This window comes from Grammomys surdaster, unplaced genomic scaffold (genome assembly GCF_004785775.1).
Source record: "Grammomys surdaster isolate TR1022 unplaced genomic scaffold, NIH_TR_1.0 150, whole genome shotgun sequence".
Classification (NCBI taxonomy): domain Eukaryota; kingdom Metazoa; phylum Chordata; class Mammalia; order Rodentia; family Muridae; genus Grammomys; species Grammomys surdaster.
The window spans coordinates 3946578-3970316 of record NW_021604608.1 but is presented as its reverse complement, the minus strand read 5'-3'; the positions used below and the strand labels follow the sequence as shown (position 1 = coordinate 3970316).

At 34.7% G+C, this 23739-nt stretch overlaps 1 protein-coding gene across 5 annotated transcripts in view; it reads right to left on the bottom strand.

Annotated features, from left to right (window-relative positions):
• Slit2 (slit guidance ligand 2) overlaps positions 1–23739 on the bottom strand; it is a 320684-nt gene that overhangs the window by 97292 nt on the left and 199653 nt on the right. For 3 of the 5 annotated variants that reach the window (XM_028765192.1, XM_028765191.1, XM_028765189.1), the window contains exons 6-10: positions 21985–22056; positions 17773–17844; positions 14707–14870; positions 13196–13207; positions 11806–11944 (exon numbers count right to left, since the gene is read on the bottom strand). In XM_028765192.1, coding sequence (XP_028621025.1) covers positions 11806–11944; positions 13196–13207; positions 14707–14870; positions 17773–17844; positions 21985–22056 — 459 coding nt within the window. The remainder of the gene's footprint in view (positions 1–11805; positions 11945–13195; positions 13208–14706; positions 14871–17772; positions 17845–21984; positions 22057–23739) is intronic. The other 2 variants (XM_028765190.1, XM_028765193.1) reach the window with 1 other exon arrangement.

Below are 23739 nucleotides of genomic sequence, written 5' to 3'. Positions count from 1 at the left end.
TACATGCCGATAAAACTGACATGGCTTTGCATTTTCTCCATCTGCTTTTAACATAAATGGCAAAAACAGCTGCCAGAGAATGGAATATGAGTTTAATGGGCGAAGGGAGGGAAGGCGCAATGAGTGTCTTCAGAAAGTTAAATTGCTCAGTGCAGGCAAGGAGGTCTCCACACAGTAAACACTAGCATTTGAGGGCAGAACCCTCTAGGTTCTCTTTACACTGGGGACTTTCTTGTCTACTACATGGTAATTTTAAAGTCAATACTTTATATTTCTGGAATGTTACATTTAAATTTTAGCCCTGGGTTTACATTATTGACTTCCTCTATGTATATCTTCTAAAAATGCCCAAGCATATTTAGACTAAAGTATTTTTCTCATAAGCATTGTTGCTGGAGCTTTGCTAGTTTAATAAATGTCTCTGCAGTTGAGTTAATATAGGTCTCTCAAAGTCTGCATTTTGTATATACCTAACATGCTTACCTTAGGGCTGTGCCCATACTAATTGATTATCAGTCACTTCTGTCTCGAGATGGGTTGTTCATGAGACTTATCTATTTTATTAATCTCATTTTATATTATCTGATAGCATGTTTTCACACCTGAAAAGGATATGATTCTCCCTGGGAGAATCGGGTGCTCTGCTTCCATATTCTGAGGCTGGACTTATGACTCTCATGAGGTTTTCTGTTTCTCTGTATAAATATTCACTATCTTCACTGTAAGCTTCCTGAAGGCAGTCAATGTGTCCCTTCAACTTTAATGTCTTTTATATACAATGAATACATAATATATGATATATAGATAGATACTAATACATGTACATCTTTCTTCTTTTATAGTTTTTCTTAGAGACGTTTTTGGGTTTTTTAAAGGGAATCTGTTACATTCCTGGCTTTTGTTATTACATCCATCTCTGTGCTTATTTCTCTAATGCTTCTTTTGATTGCTTTATAATTTTAGTATAATATTGTTTTATTTATAAAGAAATGTTATAAATATTCTTCTGCTTAAAGTATTATGGCTCAGATTCTTTTGTAATCATTAATATTGTTGTGTTAACTGTTATTCAAGGTGACTTTTAAATCTGTTGTATTATATATACATATCATAGACATTAGTGCTGCTTCTATATTGGGTCACCCAAAGAACATAAAATTATAATATTGAATTTAGAGCCCATGATATAGGCTAGTTGAACTTGTGTGTAGATATAAACTAATAAACATAATCAAAATCTACCAAGTCTCTAGTTTCTAAGAAGTGCTTTGTTAATATTATGAACTAAAGTAACCTTAATCTTTAACTCTATAATATTTTCTTCAAGCACAGGAAAATAACACTATAGTGAAAATAAGTTCTCTTTCTTACTTTTTATTGTATTATTGTATAATTTATTTATTTACATTTCAAATGTCATCCACTTTCCCCATTTCCCCTCCCTAGAGCCCTCTATACCATCCTCCCTCCTCCCTTTTGCTTTTATAACATTTTAATTCCATGGATGTATTAAGGTCAGTTCTAGGTTGAAGGTCTAGCAATTCAATACACGGAAATAGTCAAGGAACAAGCAAGACAATCAACTCAAATAGTTAAAGATGAAGCAAGGCATTAAACACAATTTCGTTAACACTCCCATGATCACTGTTTCTAAAGGCTTCTCAGGATGACCAAAATATCTGAGCCAAATTTCCTGTCCTAGCCCAAAGTCATTTTCATGTATAAAGCCTACTTCCTTGTTCTAGACAAAAATTTAGATTCCTGTCTGAAATTTTTTCTTTCTTCTAACCTAATATCAGATTCCTGCCTGAAGCCTACTCCTACTTCCTTGTACTTGGCCAAGTTCTCTTTTAAATTATCAATTTGTTTACAATTAAGGAAAAATGGATTTGGAGATTGCTTAGCATATGAGTAAAATTTGTGCTGACTCAGGGGCCCAGAGTTGGGTTTCCGGTGACAACTTCACGCAGTTCACAACAACTTATAAGTACATAAGGCCTTTGCTGCACTCCCTAGTGGCCGATGTTTACATAGTATACAGTCAGAAAGATACAGAAATAGACATAAATAAAAGTAAATACTTTTTTCAAATTAATCGCAGGTGAAATTGTATGCTATTCATTCACTTCATGACAAGTCCCATTAAATGTACATCATTTATCTTCATTAGCTATTTTCTCAATCCTGTCTAAAGCATAAATAAAAATTATTCTGTATATTTTAAGAGAAATTTAAGATTGCATATTTTATTTTAAAACATATTTTAAATGTCATAATTAGAATAAAATAAGCTAAACATAACTTGTTTTATAGATAAATAAGTGGTAGAGAAGCAATTGAAATATTAAAGACATACTAAATAAATTTTATCCTGGATTTCTCTAATATTTCTTTTTTTTTTACTTATTTATTTATTTTGAGAGATTCTTATTCTAGTTGAATCTTGCCTTTAACTTACTATAGTTCAAGCTAGACTCGAACTCATGAGACCGCTCCTTTCTCAGACTGCCAAGTGCTAAGATTATAGGCATAAGTTATGTTTTCACGTTCTAATGTTTAAAAATCATTAAATCCAGAATGAACCACACACAAGTTAAAAAAATTTCAATTTTGCAATTCTTCATGAAACTTATTAAAGGGATTGTTAAACATTCTCAACATTGAATGAGTACTATTAAATGGAATTAAGGAAATCAAAGTATTGGATGATGCAACTATAGAAACAGCATGCAAAAGGGCAAACTCCCTGATAGTAAGAGAAGGTTCTGAACAGAAAAGGAGAAGGAAGGAATTTCAAATTGTCTCAGCATGTAAATAAAGACTATAGATCGGTATTTACAATCCACAGTTTGTCTCCTTTGATTTCTTCATGTGTCCGAATAACCAGGAGAAGTACAATGAATTGACATAACCCTCAAGTGCAAGAGTCTTCTCTTTTTCTGGACTAAGGAGAGCAGCATACTGACCACAAAGTGCAATTGCTTTACATTTCACCTGTCTCACAAGCATGTCCAGAACAGTATTTTAATCCCAGCTGCAGTCCATTACTGGAAACCCGGAAGGCACACTCAGAAGACCTGTCCCAGCCCAAGAAAACTAATCCATTACAACCCATTTTCTCATAAAGCATCTTCTAACTTGTTTAGAGCACCTGTATAATTGTTTGAAAATACTACATGGGACACCGAAATTTGTAACAGAACTGAAGAGAGCAAACTTTTATTCCACAGTAGCCTTTCACACTGTATTGAAAAGTAGAATGCCTCAAAATGCTACCTAAGAAGTTACTTCTTAGCTGGGACCTACCAAGAATAAATTTGGTACTAATAATTCTTCCAGAAACAGGATCCTGCATCAATTTGCCTGAGGCTCTGACCTTCTTTGAAAATAAAGTTTGCAACAGGACAGCTCAAAGCAGCTAAGCACTGAAAGGACTCCATGTCAACAGTCGGCTTTTTTAACTCTGGATTTCATCTTCTCAAATTTAGTTTTTCTGCATTGTAAGCCTCTCTTCACTGATATATTTTGGCATTCTTTTTGCTATTAAAAATGATATCTAGGAAGCTTTCCACATTATATACTCAAACCCTGATTCCACAGGTTGGGTTGGTCACTCCAATATGGTCCCTCTTCCTACCCTTACTAGGCTAAATATTGAGACAGTAATGGCAGAACAAAGAGAGACGACATTTTTACTGTTAAGCTTGCAGTCTAACAGGATAGCTTGCCATCAACTATAATAAACTAAACTGCCTGGTGCTAGTACACATGAAGTACAAGTGGTAGGAGAATATGTAATGGAGGAGACAAAGCCAAAGATGATAGTTTGTACCTATCAGAGTAATAACACATGCTGGTGAAGATGTGGAACAAGGGGTACACTCCTTCATTGTTATTGGGAGTGCAAACTTGCACAGCCACTATGAAAATCAATATGGTGCTTCCTCATAAATCTGTGAATTGAGCTACCTTGAAATCCAGCTATACCAATCCTGGCACTCTATCCTATGAGCTCATTTGCTCATCTATGTTCATTGCACTTTATTAATAATAGCCAGAAACTGGACACAATCTAGATGCCCTCACCTGAAGAATGGCTGAAGAAAATGTGGTACATTTACACAATGGAGCAGTACTTAGCTATTAAAAATGATGTAATGAAATTTGCAGACAAATGGAAGGAACTAGAGAAAATCATCTTGAGTGAGGTAATCTAGATCACAAAATATACATATAGTAAATATTCACATATAAATGAATATTAACTATTAAATAAGTGAAAATCAAGGTACAATCCATAGGCCAAGCAAGGTTAGATAAACATAGGAGAAGGGCGAGGAATGAATCTCCTTGAGAAAGAGGAAACAGAAGAGATATTTGGATGGACTGCAGCAGGAGAGGAGCAAGTGGGATCGAGCATTTAGGAGCCAGTTTAGGGAGTGATATGGAAACCTAGTTCAGTGGTAACTGTCTGGAATCTGTGAGAATGATCCCAGTGAGGACTCCTACTAATGGAGAACAGATTCTGAATAATCTCCTTTTGTAGCCAGACAAGGCTTCCAGTGGTGGGGCTGGCATTATATTCAGCTGAGTTGTTGGCTGAGGAATTTCCCTGAAGATCCCTAAACAAACCAGTCTGATGCTAAGACAGGTCACTCTTTGAAAATTGATAGCAGGGACATATTGCTGAGGAAAAAGTCTACTCAACTCTTGAACTCAGACAAGTAAAACTGGTGCTGGCTAGGAGCCTTTACCCTACCTTCTATTCTCTTTGGCAAGAGAATATGTTCTGCAGGCTATGGAAAGAGGAACTGAGATACAAACCCAGCCACAAAAACTTCAAAACTTCCTCTTCGAAGTGTTGTGCTGGGTTAATGATGGCATAGAACTGGTGCATGTGGCCAAGCAATGTCTCTTTTAACTTGAGGCCTGCCTAACAAGAGTGAGCTCATACTTAGTGGATGGCAAGAAACCAGATTTGGATACTCTAGAGATCTAGAATAAAACCAAACATGACTGTCAAAACAAACAAACAAACAATCAATCAAACAAACAAACATCGATGAAATGATTCTGAATGATATTCAGCTATACACATAGATCACTGCCTTGTCCAGTTTTCATCAGAGAACCTTCATTTAGCAGTAGATGGACACAGGTGCAAAGACCCACCCACAGGCATTATACTGACAGAGTCTAAATTGAAGGTCTCTACTGGGTCCTTCCTGAGATCAGGAACCCCACAGAAGACAGGGAGAAAAGACTGCAAGAGTTAGAGGAGATGGCGGGCAAAAGGAGAAATGGCCCAGTGAATCAACTAAGCAGGGTTCACATGGCCTCACAGAGAGTGAAGAGCCAAGCAGAGGGCCTGCATGTGTGTGTACCAGGCCCTCTGTGTATATGCTATGGCTGTTAGCTTGATACTTTTGTGGGCCTACTAACAGCGGGAATAGGTGTATCTCTGACTCTTTTGCCTGATCTTGAGACTTTTCCTCCTATTAGGTTGCCTTGTCCAGCCTCAATAGAATGGCTTTTGCCTTGCCTTATCATCTCTTGTCTTGGCCTGTTTGGCCTTCATCTTTTAGAGGCCTCCTTTTGTCTGAAAATAGAGGGGAATTGGCTTTGGGGCCAATTACCCAGAAGCAACGAGCCTCTGGGTAATTAGAAGGAGTTGAGGGAGGGGAAACTGTGGTTCCCATGTATTGTATAAGACAAGAATCTCTAGCTATCTGTCTGTCTATCTATCTAACCCCAGTTACTCATAAAGCTTAGGCGACAGGAGTAAATGAGGACATCCTGAAGAGCGTGAGCCTTGTCTAAATAAAATACAGTATAAAGCAAACAAAATTGAACAGAAAAGATGACATCAGCAGAGGTTATGGACACAAACTAGCATGAAAGGCTACATTTTTATATATTTCCATGCCTTAAAACTCTCCTCCCCACTGCTTTCTGTGAGCTCTTTATCTGGAATTTTCTTTAACCTCTGTTGCTGTTTTTCTCAAAACTTGCCACTTTCTCTTCCTGACTATCCAGTTTTGACAATATCTTAACAGGCCAAAGAGGTGCCTATCTCACTTTCAGAGCTTTATAAGAAGTGCCAATGAGCTTTCCACTTAAGTAAGTTTAAAATTAATTCTATGTGAGCTGTTTCATGGTTAAGTTTTTCTAGTAAGATTCCTTACTTTTTTCATTTTTCAGTTTTTTTAAATCTCACAAAATTAAATTGACAGTCAAGAGATTAAATGTCTATGCCCTGCATTAGAGAAGAAATATGACTTCAAAGAAAGGTGTCCATGCATCATCTTAAAGGTGGTGAATTCACCCATCTCTCAAGAAGAGTAATTACAACACGTCGGGTTTGTCTTCAAAGAATGCAAGGAAAGGAGCTATAACAGGGAGGACTTCAAAGCAGTATGTATACAAAGAAAATTTCACTGGTGAATTCTTTCAGCTGTCTATTTTAGCTTATGTTATTAAACTCTTTATTAAATTGAATCTATTTATTTATTTAAGTTTTTAATGGATTTTATGCCTATATGAAATCTTGTCGAACAAAGAAAGGCTGACTCCACCTTAGAGTTCTATTTATTAGTGTTGGTAAAAAAGTTCTCTGATAGATAACTCAGTAGTAAGTGCTTTAGTGATTTACGACTTCACTTCCTATAGCTATTTATCAACTACTTATCAAGTGTCTTAGTGTGCCATAGTATTAGATTTGTTACTGGCTATTTTTTGATGGTCTGAATAGAACTTGTTCTCGTCTTTGTACAACTCATACATAGAAAAAGACTAAGAAAAACTAGAAATACACATAGATGGTAAAGGTTTTTCCCATTCTTCCTCTTTCCTTGAAGGATGATGTTCTTTTACTGTATAGCAATATTTTGATTCTATGAGGTTCCATTTGTTAGTGTTAGTCTTAATGCCAGACTGAATAGAATCTCTTAGCTGCTGAGAAAGGGAAAGACTGTTTTCTCTAAGACTGTAGCATCATGGTCCAGTAGAAGACTACATAGCCAATAATATTTGTAGTACAGATTTGTCTTGACGGTTTTAAAAAATAAAGACACAAAGTTGGTGGGTGGAAAGTAGTGGATGAATCTGAGAAGAGTTTTGGGTAGGAAGGTGAATGTGATTAAAACATGTCATTTGAAACTCAAAAGTCTCAATGATCTAATAAAAATAAAGCAAAATAAAATAAAATTATGAATTAAAATGTGATCAGTAGGTATAGTCAAAGCTTATTCCTAGCCCATAAATGGAAACACAGATCATTTGCCGTGATAAAATCATTGCGTGATCAGGTTTCCTGAGCCCAGAGGCTTATCTGTACATGGTCCCTAATGTATTGTTCCTCTTTTATTTAATTTAATAAAAATCATCATGAGACAATGAAAAAATCAAATTATATGTTTGTATACAAGCATTCTGCACTGAAGAGCTTAAATAGATGTTAATCTATTACTACTTTTTCTTCTCCCAATGATTTGTTACTTTAATGTTGTGTAAAACATCAAAGCATGAATTTGTATTTGCAAAAAAAAAATAGCAGAACAAATAGAATACTTAGTAACCTAGATTACAGTGAGGTTTGTCACTTTTACAGAGAGCACAGGTATTCTTTGTTTATTACAATTATGAGCCTATTGTAATAAACATGTATTATATTATTGAAATATCTCAATCTGAAATAAATGTATTGCACAGATATCTCATAACAATCCTATATTTGAAATATTTGACCAATGAGGACTTTTTAAAATTTTCAGTAAACTAAAAATTAAAAACGATGTTTTATTTGGCATTATTTTTATATTTTATCACTTAATGATATTGCTTTATTTTCAAAGGATAAAAATGAGTCACTAAGCTACTTCCCTGTACCTCTGAAAGTGTTCTGTTCCCATTGAATAACAATGCAATAATCAGAGAAATAAAATTCACCTAGTTCCTGACAAATGCCTTTATTCCTACATATAAATTTAACTTATTGTACCATGATATGACAAACCATGTCTTCAATATAAGTAAATCCAATGGGATGTATTATTTAGTATAACTTCCATGCTACTAAACTACACCATTATGTGAAATCTATAGAGCATGCAAGGGAGCGACACAGTGCTAAAATGAAAAATAAAAAAGATTATATAGAATAAACCACTTGAAGTACCTCCCACAACTGTATTACTTTTGATATACTTTTGCTTCTAGCTCCCTCCTCTAGGGCAGCTGTTTTTCCCTCTTTGTTGCAGATATGATTGAAACTGTCCTTCTTTAATTCTTGTTTTTTTCACACACGTTTTATTCAATCTTAATTTTTTTCTCAAAAACATTGTTCTATTCAAATTTAATAATTATAGATTTCTGGCTTTTAAAAATCAGTTTTTTTAAAAAAAGACAATATATACATACATATATTTATGCACATGTGTACATATATTTATGTACGTGTGTGTGTATGTGTGTGTGTGTGTGCGTGTATTCTTCAGAAAAACTCATTGAACTGTTCCTTTCTAATTCTGAGTATTCCCGTTCTTAACACTGATAATTGTCTTTTGTAATCATGACTTACAAAATTGGATCCTTTCATAGGGATGGTTAAAATCCTGAACTGTTTGTAGACATTCACCTGGTTCATAGGCAGCTCAGGCAAATGCTTGAACGATGGTTTGCCTGCAGGCTCATTTTTGGTTTCACTCTTCTAGCCTTCTGCTCAGGTTCTCTTATGTCTTCCCTTCTTCTCATTGGTTACTTGATGAATTTACCCTTCAATCTAGATTTTGTTGGACCAGGTACTTCAAAATCTTTGACTTGGGTAAGTTATTTTTCTGCTTAAAAGTTATTACAATCTGCATTATGTTATTATCACTTCTTATTTACAGTAATAGAATAAAAGTTTCTCTATGGCCTATTCACGACATTGGTACATTTGCTGCATTCTCTAGTAAATCCTTACCAATATAAATCCCTACTGATAAAGAATCTCTATCGACTCATCTGTTTCCATGCCCCCTTCTCATCCTGTTCTTCTAAATATCCCCAAAGACAAATGTAATAGATTCCTAGGGATCTCAGCCTTTGAAGGCCCACTGGGACACAGCCCTAAGACTGTAAGATTTTGGAAGATTCAATTAAAAACACTTGTGTCCAGATGCCTTCAATAAAGTCCAAGATTTTTATAGTACTGAGACACTCTGTGAAGTGTTACTGACCCATTTTTCAATGATCTTTTCTTTGAATCTCCATGCTATGATATGTCATCCAAGTACCATGCCTATATAATCTGCATATCTTTTTTTCAATGTTCACAATGTTTTATTAACTCAGATTTCCCTTTCCATTTAACATCTCTCCCTGCCCCAGGTCTAGCTCGGGTGCTACATTTCTACCATGGATTCCATGTTTGAGCTATCATTTATGAAATGATTACACTATTCTAAGTGCATATAGCTCTACATATTTCATTACCAAACTGACAACACTCTTCAGTTCCCAAAAGAATGATATTATAGACTTGAAGGGATTTGATCAGCAACTGTAAATGACCAGTAAGCCTGAGATGCTAATCAAAATACACCAACTTTACTTACACACTCACTTTATATTAGCTTCCTCTTCCTGCCCTCTGTGATGTCTTCAGCTGTATGTATTCAACTCATAACAATGGATATTTGATTCCTCATTTCATAGGTTTTAAACCCTATACTAGATTACTAATCATTAATTAAAAGGAAAACAAATCTCTGGAAAATTTAAAGATTTATATATGTAATATAAGTTTGTATCTAGATAGATGAATATACTGTTTTTGGTTTTAAAAAGCATGAACTGATGTCAGTAAAAATGGTACATTCAGATCTATTTATTGCAGCGCTAGTCTTAGTAGCTAAGTTATACAATCAGCCAAGGTGTCTGTCAGCAAATGAATGAATGAAGAAAATGTGCTAATGTGTAAAGGCAATGGAATTGTATTCATCTCTAAGTGAGAGCAACATAATGTAGTTTTCTGGAAAACGAATGCAACTGGAAATAATACATCAAACCAATAAGCCAGGCATAGACAAACAAATATTGCCAGTTTTATGTTTTCTCTCATTTGTGGGTCTTAAAATTCCATATAGAAACATAAAGCCATATACACATACACGACACACACACACAAACACGGAGAAGGAAACTAAACTAGGGTGACTATGATCACAGTATATGATAGCATGATATATTTGAATGAAATTGGCTTTATAAAACCCAATGCTATATATAAATATATGTCATTAAAATTATGTCATACCGATACAACCTTTTAAAGAGTAAGGATTACTGACGGCAGGTTACTGTCTTTGCATAATATCTCCTTGTTACTGTAATAACAAACTCTAGAAGAAATTAAATGATTATTGTGGCTTCCTTTTCATAATTTTCTTCAGACTATCTATGATGTTCTAATTAAGCTAAAAACGACTTCTATCATACCTAGCATCATAGATAGAGATTTCTTAGACGACTATTTTTTAATGCCTCAAAATGAAGTTATCCTGAAGTCCAACTCTACAATCTCTAAGGCAACTGATTCACTGTCACCTCTGTCATTTGCTCTTGATGTTTCTTTCTTACAAAATTATGACCTGACACTTCCAAAACCACATCTTATTATTATTGTAAGAGTCAGCTCAGACAAAAACCAAAACACTTGGAAAGAGGTAAAATAATATTCCAACAACTAAACATTTGAATAAGATACTATTATGTTCATGCATTAGGCATTGTCTTGGTGCTTGTGTTAAAGCTCAGTGGATTCTGGAGGCTCTGCAGAAGATCATGTCTCTTAGCCCAATACTCCAGTCTGTATGAGCTCACTTTATACCTGAAAGTAGTGAAGGTAGGCTGTGTGAACTAAGATTATTCTCATATAAGGGAAGCTGAAGCAGTTAATATATTACAGCAATTAAACAAATGTCTTGAATATAGGCAGTCTTTGAAAATAATAGGCTAATTTTTTGCTTTTATAGGAAACCGTTCCACTTAGGCAAAAAGAAACTAAAGCTGATAATAGTGTTACTATTTAGAATTGGTTTATAAAACAGTAGTATTATGGTCTATATAGTTAGAGATACCTTCTTCATTAATGGTTCCTTAATGCTTCCTATCATGCTGACATTGTGAATTGCATCTTACAAGTGTTTCTTTTATCCACATGACTTAGATTTCACAAGGACATTAACATTCAATACAGTGAAATGAAGGTATATAACAGTCTAGAGAATTTGGCATTTGATTGAGGTAGGAATTGGGTCTCATATCTTATAGTGTTTTCTAGCTAAATAATAGACTTGATACTTGCTATAGTCTATCACATTCTATACATCACATGTTCTGCCCATTAAAGTGGGATCATGACACTTCAATTTGAACCTTAGCTTTTGAGAAGGTAGTGCATCTGCTAGCAGTGCCTTTCTGTTGGCCACCTCTGAATTCCATTGCTGTAGTAGAATACCAACATCAGAAAACCAGAGAACCTAAAGTCAGGACAATGTGCACACACTGTCTCCAAAACAGCCTAAATATCTTTTAAACATGTTCTAAAATGTATTCCTTTTCATTCTACTTGTGATAACTCATAACAATTTCAACTAAGTACTTAGCTGAACAGAGTAAGGGTCCAGGTCTGTACTCTTCAGAAAAATCATTTGGCTAAGTCCACTAAACAGAGTTGTCTTTTATCAACTCACGTTTCCTGAGAGAATATCATGGGTTGGATTAGAAGGGAGATAGAAGAATTAGAAAATCCAGGGAACATACATTTCTGTGATGGTCTCAGGCAGATTTGTGGGGATCTCAGTGAGACCTTTCCCTCGGCAGTCTACAATGTTGTTGCTACAGGTACAAGCAGTAGGGCAGTGCAGCACACTACAGGAGGGAGCCATGAATGACTGGTGACCTAAAGGAGAAAAACAGAGAGAAAAAGAAATCAATGACGGTTAGATTTTTCTCTTGAAATTTCACAATCTCAAATTTAATTTCACAATAGAGAGACATGAGAAACATGCCAACTGTGCTCAGTTAAGAAAGCCCGAGACATAGGTCAAATTCTCTCACAGCTGTTCATTAAATAAGAGTCCATAATATTTGTGGAATAAATGCATTTATATCTTGAGATGTAATGCATTTGGCTCTTGAGGTTTAATAGTTGCCATAAAAGTTATAAGACTTTTTCTTTTCTTTTAAAGAAGCATTTACTTCATATATAGGCATACACTGAAGCTGTCTTCAGAAACACTAGAAGAGTGCATCAGATCCCTTTATAGATGGTTGAGAGCCACTGTGTGCTTGCTGGGAATTAAGCTCAGGACCTCTGGAAGGGAATTTAGTTCTCTTAACCATGAACTATCTCTCCAGCCCCAAATCGTAAGACATTTAGAACTTGAAAAATATTAGGAACACTAAATTCAGATTCAAGATCTGAATTCTAGTTCCAAAATGTAGTTACTTCAGAATAATTTATATTATTTCTAATGAGATTAATGGAGCTTGCAACATAATTTACTTTGTCTCTGAAGAAAATGCAGAAGACTTCCATCTTGGTTGACATAACCACTGAAGAAATTAAGTTATTCTATGGCAACAAATGCAGGAGAACACTACGTAATAAAAGTTTGGTGTCTGGAGAGATTCAAATCGCTGCTTTCTTTGAAGTTATTATAGTAATTGGTGGGATATCATTCTGTAATTGTTCATCCAAATGATTCTTTTCAGGGCTTCCTCTGTTTGATACTTTTGCTATAATCAGTCACCTGCAGTTGTGTAATTTCCGTACTCAGTATTTAAAAACAAAAGTATTCTGAAATCAGATTTCATGACCTGACTAATGAAAACCAGAACATCATCATGCAGGCTGCATCCAACAGGCACCTGCTTATCTATGGTTTCTGGAGAAAATCAGGAAAACCCTCTGGGATCTTCTGGAAAGGGTCCATACCAATGGGAGAAAAGTGCCAGAAAGAGACAATGATCTGGCTGCTAAAGCCATCCCTCCATACAAGTTCTCAAACTACAATATTCTAAGCCTAAAAACTGTGGGGAGGGACAACACACACACACACACACACACACACACACACCACAACACACACACACACACACACACACACACATACACACACACACACACACACTCAAAAAGTTAACTTGCCTTCTTCCTCATCTAGAAGGCAGCAAGGAAAAAGCAAAAAGAGAAAGACAGTGATTAGTAGAGAACTGTTAGCAATCAGACATACTGAGAACATTTGATAGCATTATAGGAAAATTCGAGCTAGATTAAAAAGTATGGGAGATGCAGATAAACTCCCTAAAACAGCTTTAAACATTCAAGTATGAGCTCAGAATTTTCCTCAGTTAAACATGTTCACTGTTTTGATGCCTGAGATTCCTCCCTTGTAAGCATAAGTGAGGAGAACAAGACCTCCATAGTTACTAGAATAAGGGGATTACAAGCACCTTATAAAAAGGGGGATTTCATATGGATGTAGTGTATGCCAACCAACCCTATAGTGCCAAATTTTTGATTACTTGTAACAGAATATAAATGATGCACAAATATGTATACACTATTTTATTGCTTACAGTCTAAAGAAGATAATGGTGAAGTTTTAGTACTGACCCTTTCTTTTGTAAATGTTTTGATCTCTGGTTGGTTGAAAAAAAATCTGTGTAATCCATAAATATGAAAAGCCAATTATATATAGTTATTTCAAACTTTGTGTGAAGTCTGGTGATGTAAAATATATGCCAAGACATATGAGGGCCTCAGTTTGATCCCCAACACCATGAAAAGTTTGTTTCATTATATTTTAAACAATTGTTCTGAAGCAGATCTAGCCATATATTTATAATTATATAATCATATATACATCTATGATATATTTGTATATATATATATATATACACACACACACACACACACACATATGTATGCATATACAGGCTGATGATGTTGAGATGTTGAACTTGGTCATACAAAATTTAAATACTTTATCATTTTCACCATATTTTAGTCTCCAATGTAGAGATTAATTCATATTGTTCATATAGTTATTTTAAGAGAATTGAAATGAGGCAACTTTATGTGAAATATTTAGATCAATACTATTTAGACATACAGAACACAGCAAATGTTAGCTGCTGATAAATTTGACTTTCAGACATTTTCGTACTTAAGATATATATATATATATCTTACATCTTACATACATATATATATATATATATGTATTACAATTGAATCATTTGAAGTGTATATCTATAAAGAGTTACCCCAACATTTTATAATTAAAATTGAGTTAGACTGAATTTTAGAGTAAGTAAGTATCTGAGGATTATCTATTCATTTTCATTAGTTAGGCTAAAAGTAGCTAATAATCATTAATAAAGGTGAAAATAACAATTTATAAGTATTGCTATAATCTTGGAATTTCTTATATTCCCATGGGATGAAAATGGAAATGTTTTACATACAAGTGACCAGTAATTGCCCTAGGTACACATATCCTAGAATTTCTTATTCTTCTCAGTGAGAAAGAGGGTCTCCATGGCGATGAGTGCATGATGACTCACTGGAAAGCAAATCTGAACCTTGGACATTTGAAATCCTCACGCCTGTTACACAATAGTGTAAAAACAATACTGTAACCTCACTGATCTTACCACTGCAGACAAATTCTCGTTTTTGAACCTCTGCTACATTATGGCCCCTTAGGTGGGATGGGCCCATACACTGAGTGTATAAGCCCACCCGTGGCCTTTGGCGAAGCCAGTCCGAGAGCCAGGCCAGGTGGCAGTCGCAGTACAGGTTGTTGGAGTGGAGTCGACTAAATGAGAGGAAGGAGTTCAAAACAAGAAAATAGGGGACAGTTAATTCAAAATTTGTTATTAAAAGTATATTCTTTTCTTTTTAATCAACACAATACAGACACATCTTAGGGAATGGCTATGCAGTTTTTCTCTGATAATGAAATTAGTTCACACATGTGAGTCAAATCCTTTACTGAGTTAAGCAAACCAAAAGCATTAAGACCATGAAATTTTATTTTGTCTATGTTAATTCAAAAGGGTTAACACCACCACCATCACCACCACCAAAACCAAAATCCAAAACCAAAACAAATAAATAACAAAACAAAAAACCCAAACAAATAAAAAAACAGCACAAGCCAAATAGTTCTACAGCTTCAACAAAATGAGAGGTAGTCCAGAGCTATGGACATAAAGAAGTATGGAGGGAGAGTATTTATAAAAACACTTGTGGCTTACAGACCAAATATTAGCAATGTTCTACCATTATTAGTTTCTATAGCAATGGCTTACAAAGTCATTTTAGCATAACACTATTTTGTTAAACAAGATAGAAAAATAATTCCACATAAGACAGTGTTTTAAACATAGCTCTTGTAATTTCTCCCCTCCATTCCCCTCTCACTCCTTCACTGCCCTGCTCCCTCCTTCCCTCCCTCTCTATGTTTCTGACTCAATCCGTCTCTCCTGCTCCCTCTCTCTGCCTCTCTCCCTCTCTGCCTCCCTCCCCCATTTCTGTCTTTCTCTCTCTCTCCCTCTCTTAGGAAAAGAATAAGTTGTACTTGGCTCCAAAGAGCAAAGAGTAAGATTCAAAGGCATCAGTGTGTGGGAGGGAAGTGATTAAATATGTCTGTCTCCTTTATGTTGCAAGGATCTGTGCAAGATCATGGATTTTTTCCAAATTGCCAATAGTATGTCTCCATTAATAAAATATCATGCAAATGTATCCACTAAATTAGGTAAATGATTTTAAACTGGCTTTTATGTTTGCTCAAGCTAAAGAATGGGGTATCTAATGCTATAAATCAAGGCTTCATTCCTAGAATTGTCTATGACAAAGTGAAACCATTTTAGCCCCTTTTAGCTGATGTGTTCAATTCTAACCCAATAATGATAATGGATAGTAAAACATAGAACTCAGACTAGAAAGATAATCAGAGTATAAAAATGGAATTTTTAAGTACCAATAATGCCATAGGAAAAAATGAGTTAACCAAAAGGGAGCTTGATGGCTTTATTCTCCTTGAGTCTGTGACTAAGAACCAGGCTGCTTTGCATTGAAACTATAAGGAATACTCTAAGGTCATACACTAGATTTTGGGAAAGGTGAGTGAGCAGGTCCCCAGATTGCTGAGAATTTGAAACACTGACACTGGTAGCCTCTGGTCCCTCCTCCAAAACTCTTTACCAGATACATCATCTAAGCCCTGTCTGTTACCATGTCTACATCAAATAGAGTGAGAAAGAGACTCAAAACATTTTAAAGTTTATTTGGAACACAAACTAGCACATGGCTACCAGTAGATGAGGACACTGAAATGCAATATCAGATTGCTTTAGCCTTTCAATAGATTTATTCTTTTAGAGAATTGAAATCATGATTTTATTTTTTCACATGCATTACATAAAGTTAATATAAGAACTGATTTTGCCAAGCATGGTTGAAATAAATAAGGCTATTAATTAATCTCATTCTCATAGGGAAATAGAATTTAGTTATTAAATTATTATTGTCAAGGTGTTAAAATGCTTATAATTCAATGTCTTATTTTTGTTTTTCTTAAGGTAAGGTCTCACTGTACATCCCTGGTTAGCTTGGAACTCACTGTGGAGCTGAGACTGGCCTTCAACTCATACTACATCTGCCTCTGCTACCTGAGCATTGGATTAAAGACCTGTGACATTCCACACAACTCAGTATATATTTATTTAAGAAATAATAATAATAAAAAGAAATAAAATGTGTGTTTCAATTAAAAGCTATTTGATTGCCTATTTATTTATGTATTATATTTATTTGTATAAGGGATAATCTCCTGCAATCCACTGTGCTTTGACCTCACTATGTAGTGGAGGTCAGCCCTGAATACTCAAACTTTCTAGCTCATCACTCAAATGATGGGATAGCATCTAAGCACTCCCATGCCAGCCTTGGTTATGTACTATTTAAAATGAGAAATATTTTGAAAACATAATCAAAATAGACTTAACTGACTAAAAAATTTACATTTCCCCACCCCAAACCCAGCTCTTAGGTTTTATTCCCGTGTTTCCAGTAATATCTTCTTAGGTTTCAGTGATTTTGAGACCCAGTTCATCAGAGAACCTTGTCTTAAAATACAAAAATTAGATATCTACACATTGGAATTTAATGATTAATTTTTCCTGGAGAGAGAAAAATAGCTGTAGCTCAGACATTATTTCACCAAAATATCTTAATGACTGTGTGTAACCCTGGGAAGTTATCTTTAACTATAAATGCTGACACAGCTTTAATTATTCAAGCACCAGCGGGTGATGCCCTGACTTTACATTACAGAGAACACTAGAGCACAATTTAGCTGTATTAGGTCTGCTTCTAATACAGTAATAAAATCATAAAGATTTCCCATTTATCACTTCTGACAGCCAATCAAGGAGTCTTCCACTTCTTAATGAAATGTGACCTCTCCAATAGCTCAAAGTAAATGTTTTATTTTCCTTCAAACTTTCTGCACTGCATATCATTTATGAGGAAGCCTTCAAGTTTTCAGAGTAACAGTGCACTTGCTAAAATAGCATTTTTTGACTTCTCAAGTTGCGCTTTCCTTTCTTATGCCATAACGAACTAGTGGTCCTCTAGTCCACTCATTACAAATTGTACTGAAGAAACAGCCATAATTTTTTAAATCCATCTTTCTGTACATTTTGACTACTTACAATGTCCTAAGTTTAGGCATATGGTTGAAACTTGCCACTGAAAGTCTAGTAATATTGTTATTGTTCAGAGTGCTGTAGAATAAAAAAAAAGTCAAAAATTTTAGTTAGATATGGGAAGTAAGTGATCATTTTATATTAACATAAAAAACTTCTTATGACTGCATTTAAGCGAACAACTAACTTACTAGTAGAGACAATATAGAGAATTCAATGTTTTAGAGAAAAGATGTTGCCTAACTTCCACAGTTCAGAAAATTACTATGCATTCAATTTTATTTAACACTTGTCATACATGTACAACTTAGGTAAGAACATTTTTACTATATGATATGATTGCATGCAAGCCTACTTACCATACGAGAGTCAGTTAGAAAACTGCACTTTACACATCTTTGTTTAATTAGTGTCTATGAAATTTTATACTGATGGACACGTCAGGTGAAATTTCATTCTGGCAACACATAGTCATTATTACAGAAGACAACTTAATTACACTTTGCTGTGCACAATGGCTACTCTAGAAATTTGGCTGTAAAATCATGCATCTGTATTTAGCATTTTCATTATTTGAGGATGAAATGGCTTGCTCTGGCATCATATAAAAGCTTTGATGTCATCTGTATTAGTTGCAGCATGGCACGCTGTACTTTGTATAATTCTTTTGGGTCACAATCTTAGTCATCATATCTTGAGGAAGAGCCAGGAAAATGGATAGTCAAAGGAGTCTTGTCAAAAAGGTATAATTCTGGCTTGTTCAAGATTGCTCCTGTTTTCCCTTAATATAAATAATGTCAAGATAATTATTTGTTATTATTTCAGAGATGGAAAAGAGAATTAATTGAATGTGAATCCCTTTGAGATTTGAGATGTATTTTTTTTTTATTTCAGACCGCTGGATACATTGTGCCATTTGACAATGTTGCTTGAGCATAATAAAATGCTAGATTTTAGACAACACAAGACAAGGGATCCAATGCTTTATAGATGCCCATACATTGTGTATTCTTTCTATATGAGTTTAGTTCATGAAGTTAGTTATTGTGTTTGTAAATACATTTCAAAACTGGTAGCAAAGACAGTCAGTCAGTGTTTTAGGTCCTCAGATGATGTAATCAACTTTACTGAGAAGTCGATTCCTGATATCCAAACAATACCATCTGGCCATCAATCGCAACCATTGATGGTTGGCATAGAGACGGTTTTCAAACGTACACCATCTACTTCAAATACATTTGAATCACAAAATAAAATAGTAGAATTAATCAGTAGTATTTTTATATATAGGAAGAAGATTGATATAAAAATTTTCACTTCCTGAGTAAGTGACATTGTTTGGCCATTTTCCATAGTACCAGGCCAACAAACAACTGAACATTACATACGTCAACTGAGAATATCATTTCTAGTTTACTAAGGAGCTCACTGTCCTCCATTGTCAGTCTCTTTTTTTTCAAGAGCTAGAGGTTTTGTTAAATAGATGTTCCAAAGAAAAAGACACACTCAAGTGTGTTTGCAGACAGCACAAGAGAATGTCCAGTCTCTTTTTCTTGACCATTCCATCTTTTGTCTAGTCATTTCATTTATGCTACTTGTCTGATCTCCACAGACTGCTCAGTTTAAAAATCTGTGCAAACACTTCATGTGGATCCAGTATAATACACCTGGATTGTCTCTGTATCTTACTTGCATGGGCGGAAACCTGAGTATTCTCACGATCCCCACTCAACAAACTCCTTTCCACTTTCACATTTCAGTCCTGTACTCCCCAGCTAAATTGGACTAGCATCACTTTCACATGATCCCAGACTATTTAAAAAAAAAAGAATCTCTTTTACCAGTACCAATACTAAGTATCTTTTGTATGTCTGATTCATCTCTGTAGTTGTGTCACTTTCAATAGAGTCTTGATATCAACTGGCATCTCTTCCCACTCTCAAAATTTAAGCTTACTCGAGATAACTAAAACCTTTGAGGGTACAAGGCATGCTGAAATTCAATTTGGGGAGATGTTTTAAGAATACGTTCTTCTTCGTATAGCCAATTTATTTTTCAACTTCAAAATTTGCTCTTTGTTACAGGAATATATTTAATAGAAAAAGATGTCGTGATGCAAAAATATAAAAGGTTACCCTTGAAATGATGAAGTATATGGTAGGGCTTTCATGATAATTTCTTAGTGCCAAGGAACAGAAGATCTGGCAGAAAGTCTGGTACCTAATGGACATGACTCATTATGTTTCCATTTAATTAAATTATGCCTATATTGTAGGCAAGAGAAAATCTGTAAAACTAGCAATTTCATTTCGGTGTCCAATGTCCAAATAAGAAAAAAGTTCCTATGGATACATTTAGTTTTCAATGGTTTTGAGGTTTCTCTTCATAGTAAGAAAATATGTAGTTAATTTTAGATACTACAACCAGAATTCCACAGGGATAGAGAGCTTACTATGAGCGATAAACTGACTCTGCTCTCATCTGCCATGACTTGTCTCTTGGCATTGCAGACATTATTAACTATCTAAAAATTCTCATGCAGATGTTTTATCAGTGATAACAGGATTACAACATATTCTCTTGTTTGCCCTCAATATTGTCAGACAATAAAAATAAATTTCAAATTAAAATTCTGGGAATCTGGACTCCCAGGTGAAGGTTAAGTTGCTAGTCTACCATTTTTCACACAAGGTCAGAAGATAAGATCCTACAGGGTCAGAATTCTGCCACTCTCTTTCAGGAAGATTGCTTAGATCTACTTGCTAGCTCCATCTTCTCAAAGTATTATCCCATTTTCCTTTATGAACCATATTATGGAAAAAATTTGTTTAAATGGATTAAATATATTATCTTTAAAATGTACATAACAAGATTACATTCATAACATCGCAAGACTTTACATTAAAATATTTAAATATTTTTAAAAGACACCCACATTTTCTTGTTCTACAAAATTTTAATTATTTTCATCTGCAAACAGGCCCTAATCATTATGTATCTCTTTAAGATAAAATTAGGAGCCCCATCCTAATGTTTTAGATTTTTATTTAACATGTTGTACAGTAATGTGCCCTGCAAATGTCAATATTTGGAAATTTTACTAAGATGAAAATAACAAACACATAGTTATTCTCTATATATGTGAAGTGTTTTTACACGTGGTGCTGACACTTGCTCTTCCTCTCCTGCGGTCTCTCATTTCCCCCGACCCCACCCCTACACACAGGAAGCAGAGTTGCCTGCACACAGGTTAAAAAGTAGCTTTAAACTAAAGTGTGTATAAGCACTTTATCTTTCAAGAGAAAAAGGAGTTTTTGTCAGTAGCAGTAAAGATGACTTACATGTACAGAACATGAGAAACACTTGTGATTAATTTTTATTAACTCTTTAAAATAACTCCGTTCAGGAGGCAGGTAGAAACTCTACCTTAATTTATAATACAAATAATGATGACATAAAAATATTATTAAAATAAGTTATCTTCATTGAAAGATTGTTAAACTTCATACTCTTTTTTCAAAGGCTCACACAATCCCCAATAAACCACACTGCCCAAATTTTTATGGGGGCGGTACTTGATAATTTCTGTACAACTTTTAACAAATTGATAAGAAAATCAAAACCACTTCACATTCAGCCCAATGCCAGATGTTTGATTATATTATAGATGAAAATAAAGCACAGAGAAATCTTTTTTACTCAAGGAGAATAGAAATTAAGGCTCTGAAATGGATCTTATCTATGGCTCATTCAAATTAAAAACTCAGTATCAAAATAAACAAATAAAAATGTTGATTTATGTCATCATGAGAAATTGCATGATTAAATAAAAACACATTTCCATACAAACCACAAACTATATTAGTAAATAAGGGGGGGTGATTCTATATTTATATCTTAATATTTAGAAATTGACAACTTCAGAAAGAAGTACCAATTATGAAGATATTCTATTAAAACAGAAAAAAGCAAAAACAAAACAAAAAAACCAGATTTTTCGAGTATTCTTAAATACAAAATGTCTATGAAGAAATATATACATGTTTTTTTCCCACATACAACTTTACTCTTCTGTGCAGTCACAAGTTTTAAAAAAGTATTTTCTTGTTAGGAGAACATTTTGACATGCGACTATGAGGCAGTAGCTAAGTCATCACATTGTCACTCTCTAGAAACGATGCTCCCAGGAAGAGAGTGAGAGAAACAAGCAATACTCACAGCACTTCCAGATCTCGCAGAGCTCTGAACGCCCCATCTTCAATGCAGCTGATCTGGTTGTAATCCAGTTGCCTGTTAAACAGATGAAAAGACTCCATGTAACAGAAAGGAGGGTGCAGGAGACCTGAAGACTTCTGAAGGGGCACTGAAGCTCTGGCCACATTTCCTGAAATGCTCCTTCACACACACTCATCTGCTTAGGAATGTCACAAGCCATTCCGCCCTCTGTGCAGCTACTGAGATCTCTTTTTGTTCTGAACTGTCTGTGCAAATAGCAGCTCTTGGAAAGCTCCAGTAAATAATAACTGCACCTTATATTAAATGCCATAGGAATGCAATTTCATTACATCAAGAAAAGCTATCCATTAAGAGCTTTCAGCGTCATCTTGCTGAAACAATTTCATTAAGGTAAAGGGCTGTAAATCACTTAATGTCACATGCACCCCCTCAGTGACCTAACTGAATCCATTTATCAGAGAAGCCCAGCTGCATGTTAATTTCACTATCCTTGGCAAGAAGGAGTAAGCCTACTTTCAGGTTTTCATCTTTTAAAAGCACTCTTCTTAACAGACTACAAACTGCAAGCAAGGAACGATGCTATGCATCTCCCCACTATGCCCAACCAAGACCACATATTACAAGCTTGAAGTCTTCATGGAAGGGTCATCACTACTTTCTAAATGTGATTTTATTATTACATGCAAATTCAATGCAGTGTTAATCAGTTAGTTTTTGGGTTAAGAAACTTTCAGAATGTGATTCTCGAAGAAAATAATTTATTCAAGATTAGGAAATAAATTCATAAAAACTTAAATGAAAATTTGCTAATTTTAGCTCCAAACAATAACAAAAATCAACTCTAAGTATTTTATTCCAACAGCCTATAAAGTATGAACATAATTTTACCTGTTATTTAAGTCCATTAAATATTATATAATTTGTAAAACTAATTCTCCATCGGTGCTTTAAATACTGAACACAAATACTCATTGGAAGAATGAATACAACTCATCTTTCAAAGTTGATTAAGTTTGTGGTATTTTTTTCTAATGTCTGTGTTTGAAATTAAAAATCATAACGTTCATGTTTAAACTTCACTTTTTATCTACGGAAGAATGAGATTGGGGGCTAAGAGCAATGAAGGGAGGGAGGAGAAACTTGTAGTCCTGTATTGTATGAGAGAAGAGTCTACTTTCAATAATTAAAAAAAAATAATTTACTTTCTTGAAATAAAGAAATAAGTATTGTCACTGAATTCCTATTTTCAACAAGCAGTTTGGACACTGGTGGCTTGATGCTTAGTGACATTATTGTTCCAGTAGAGGAAACGTGTAACAGTGGTTCACATGAGGAAGACGTGACATGTGAGCAGTATGTGATGGATATGGGAGAGTGGACATACAAGTGTGAGATTATAATTGTTATATAGATGTATCTTATCCAGGTTTCAACTCCAGAATTCACCAAGAGGCCTAATTCACATTTGGGGATAGCCCTTACAAAACTGTTTGAACACTCTGTAAAACAGCTGGTTCTCTTTCGTGGCTACCAAATAGGGGTGTTGAGATTTCATCTGGTGGCTTTCAGAGAGGCCTCTTTAAATCACTTATGTAGAAATTACATATGTAGGAGATATTTCATGACTGCCCCATATCATTTTAAACAAGTCTCTAGGGGACACCAACACAGACAATACCAACTTGATGCTACATAAATAATAAAATACAGGATAATATAAAAGCAGGCCAATCTTGC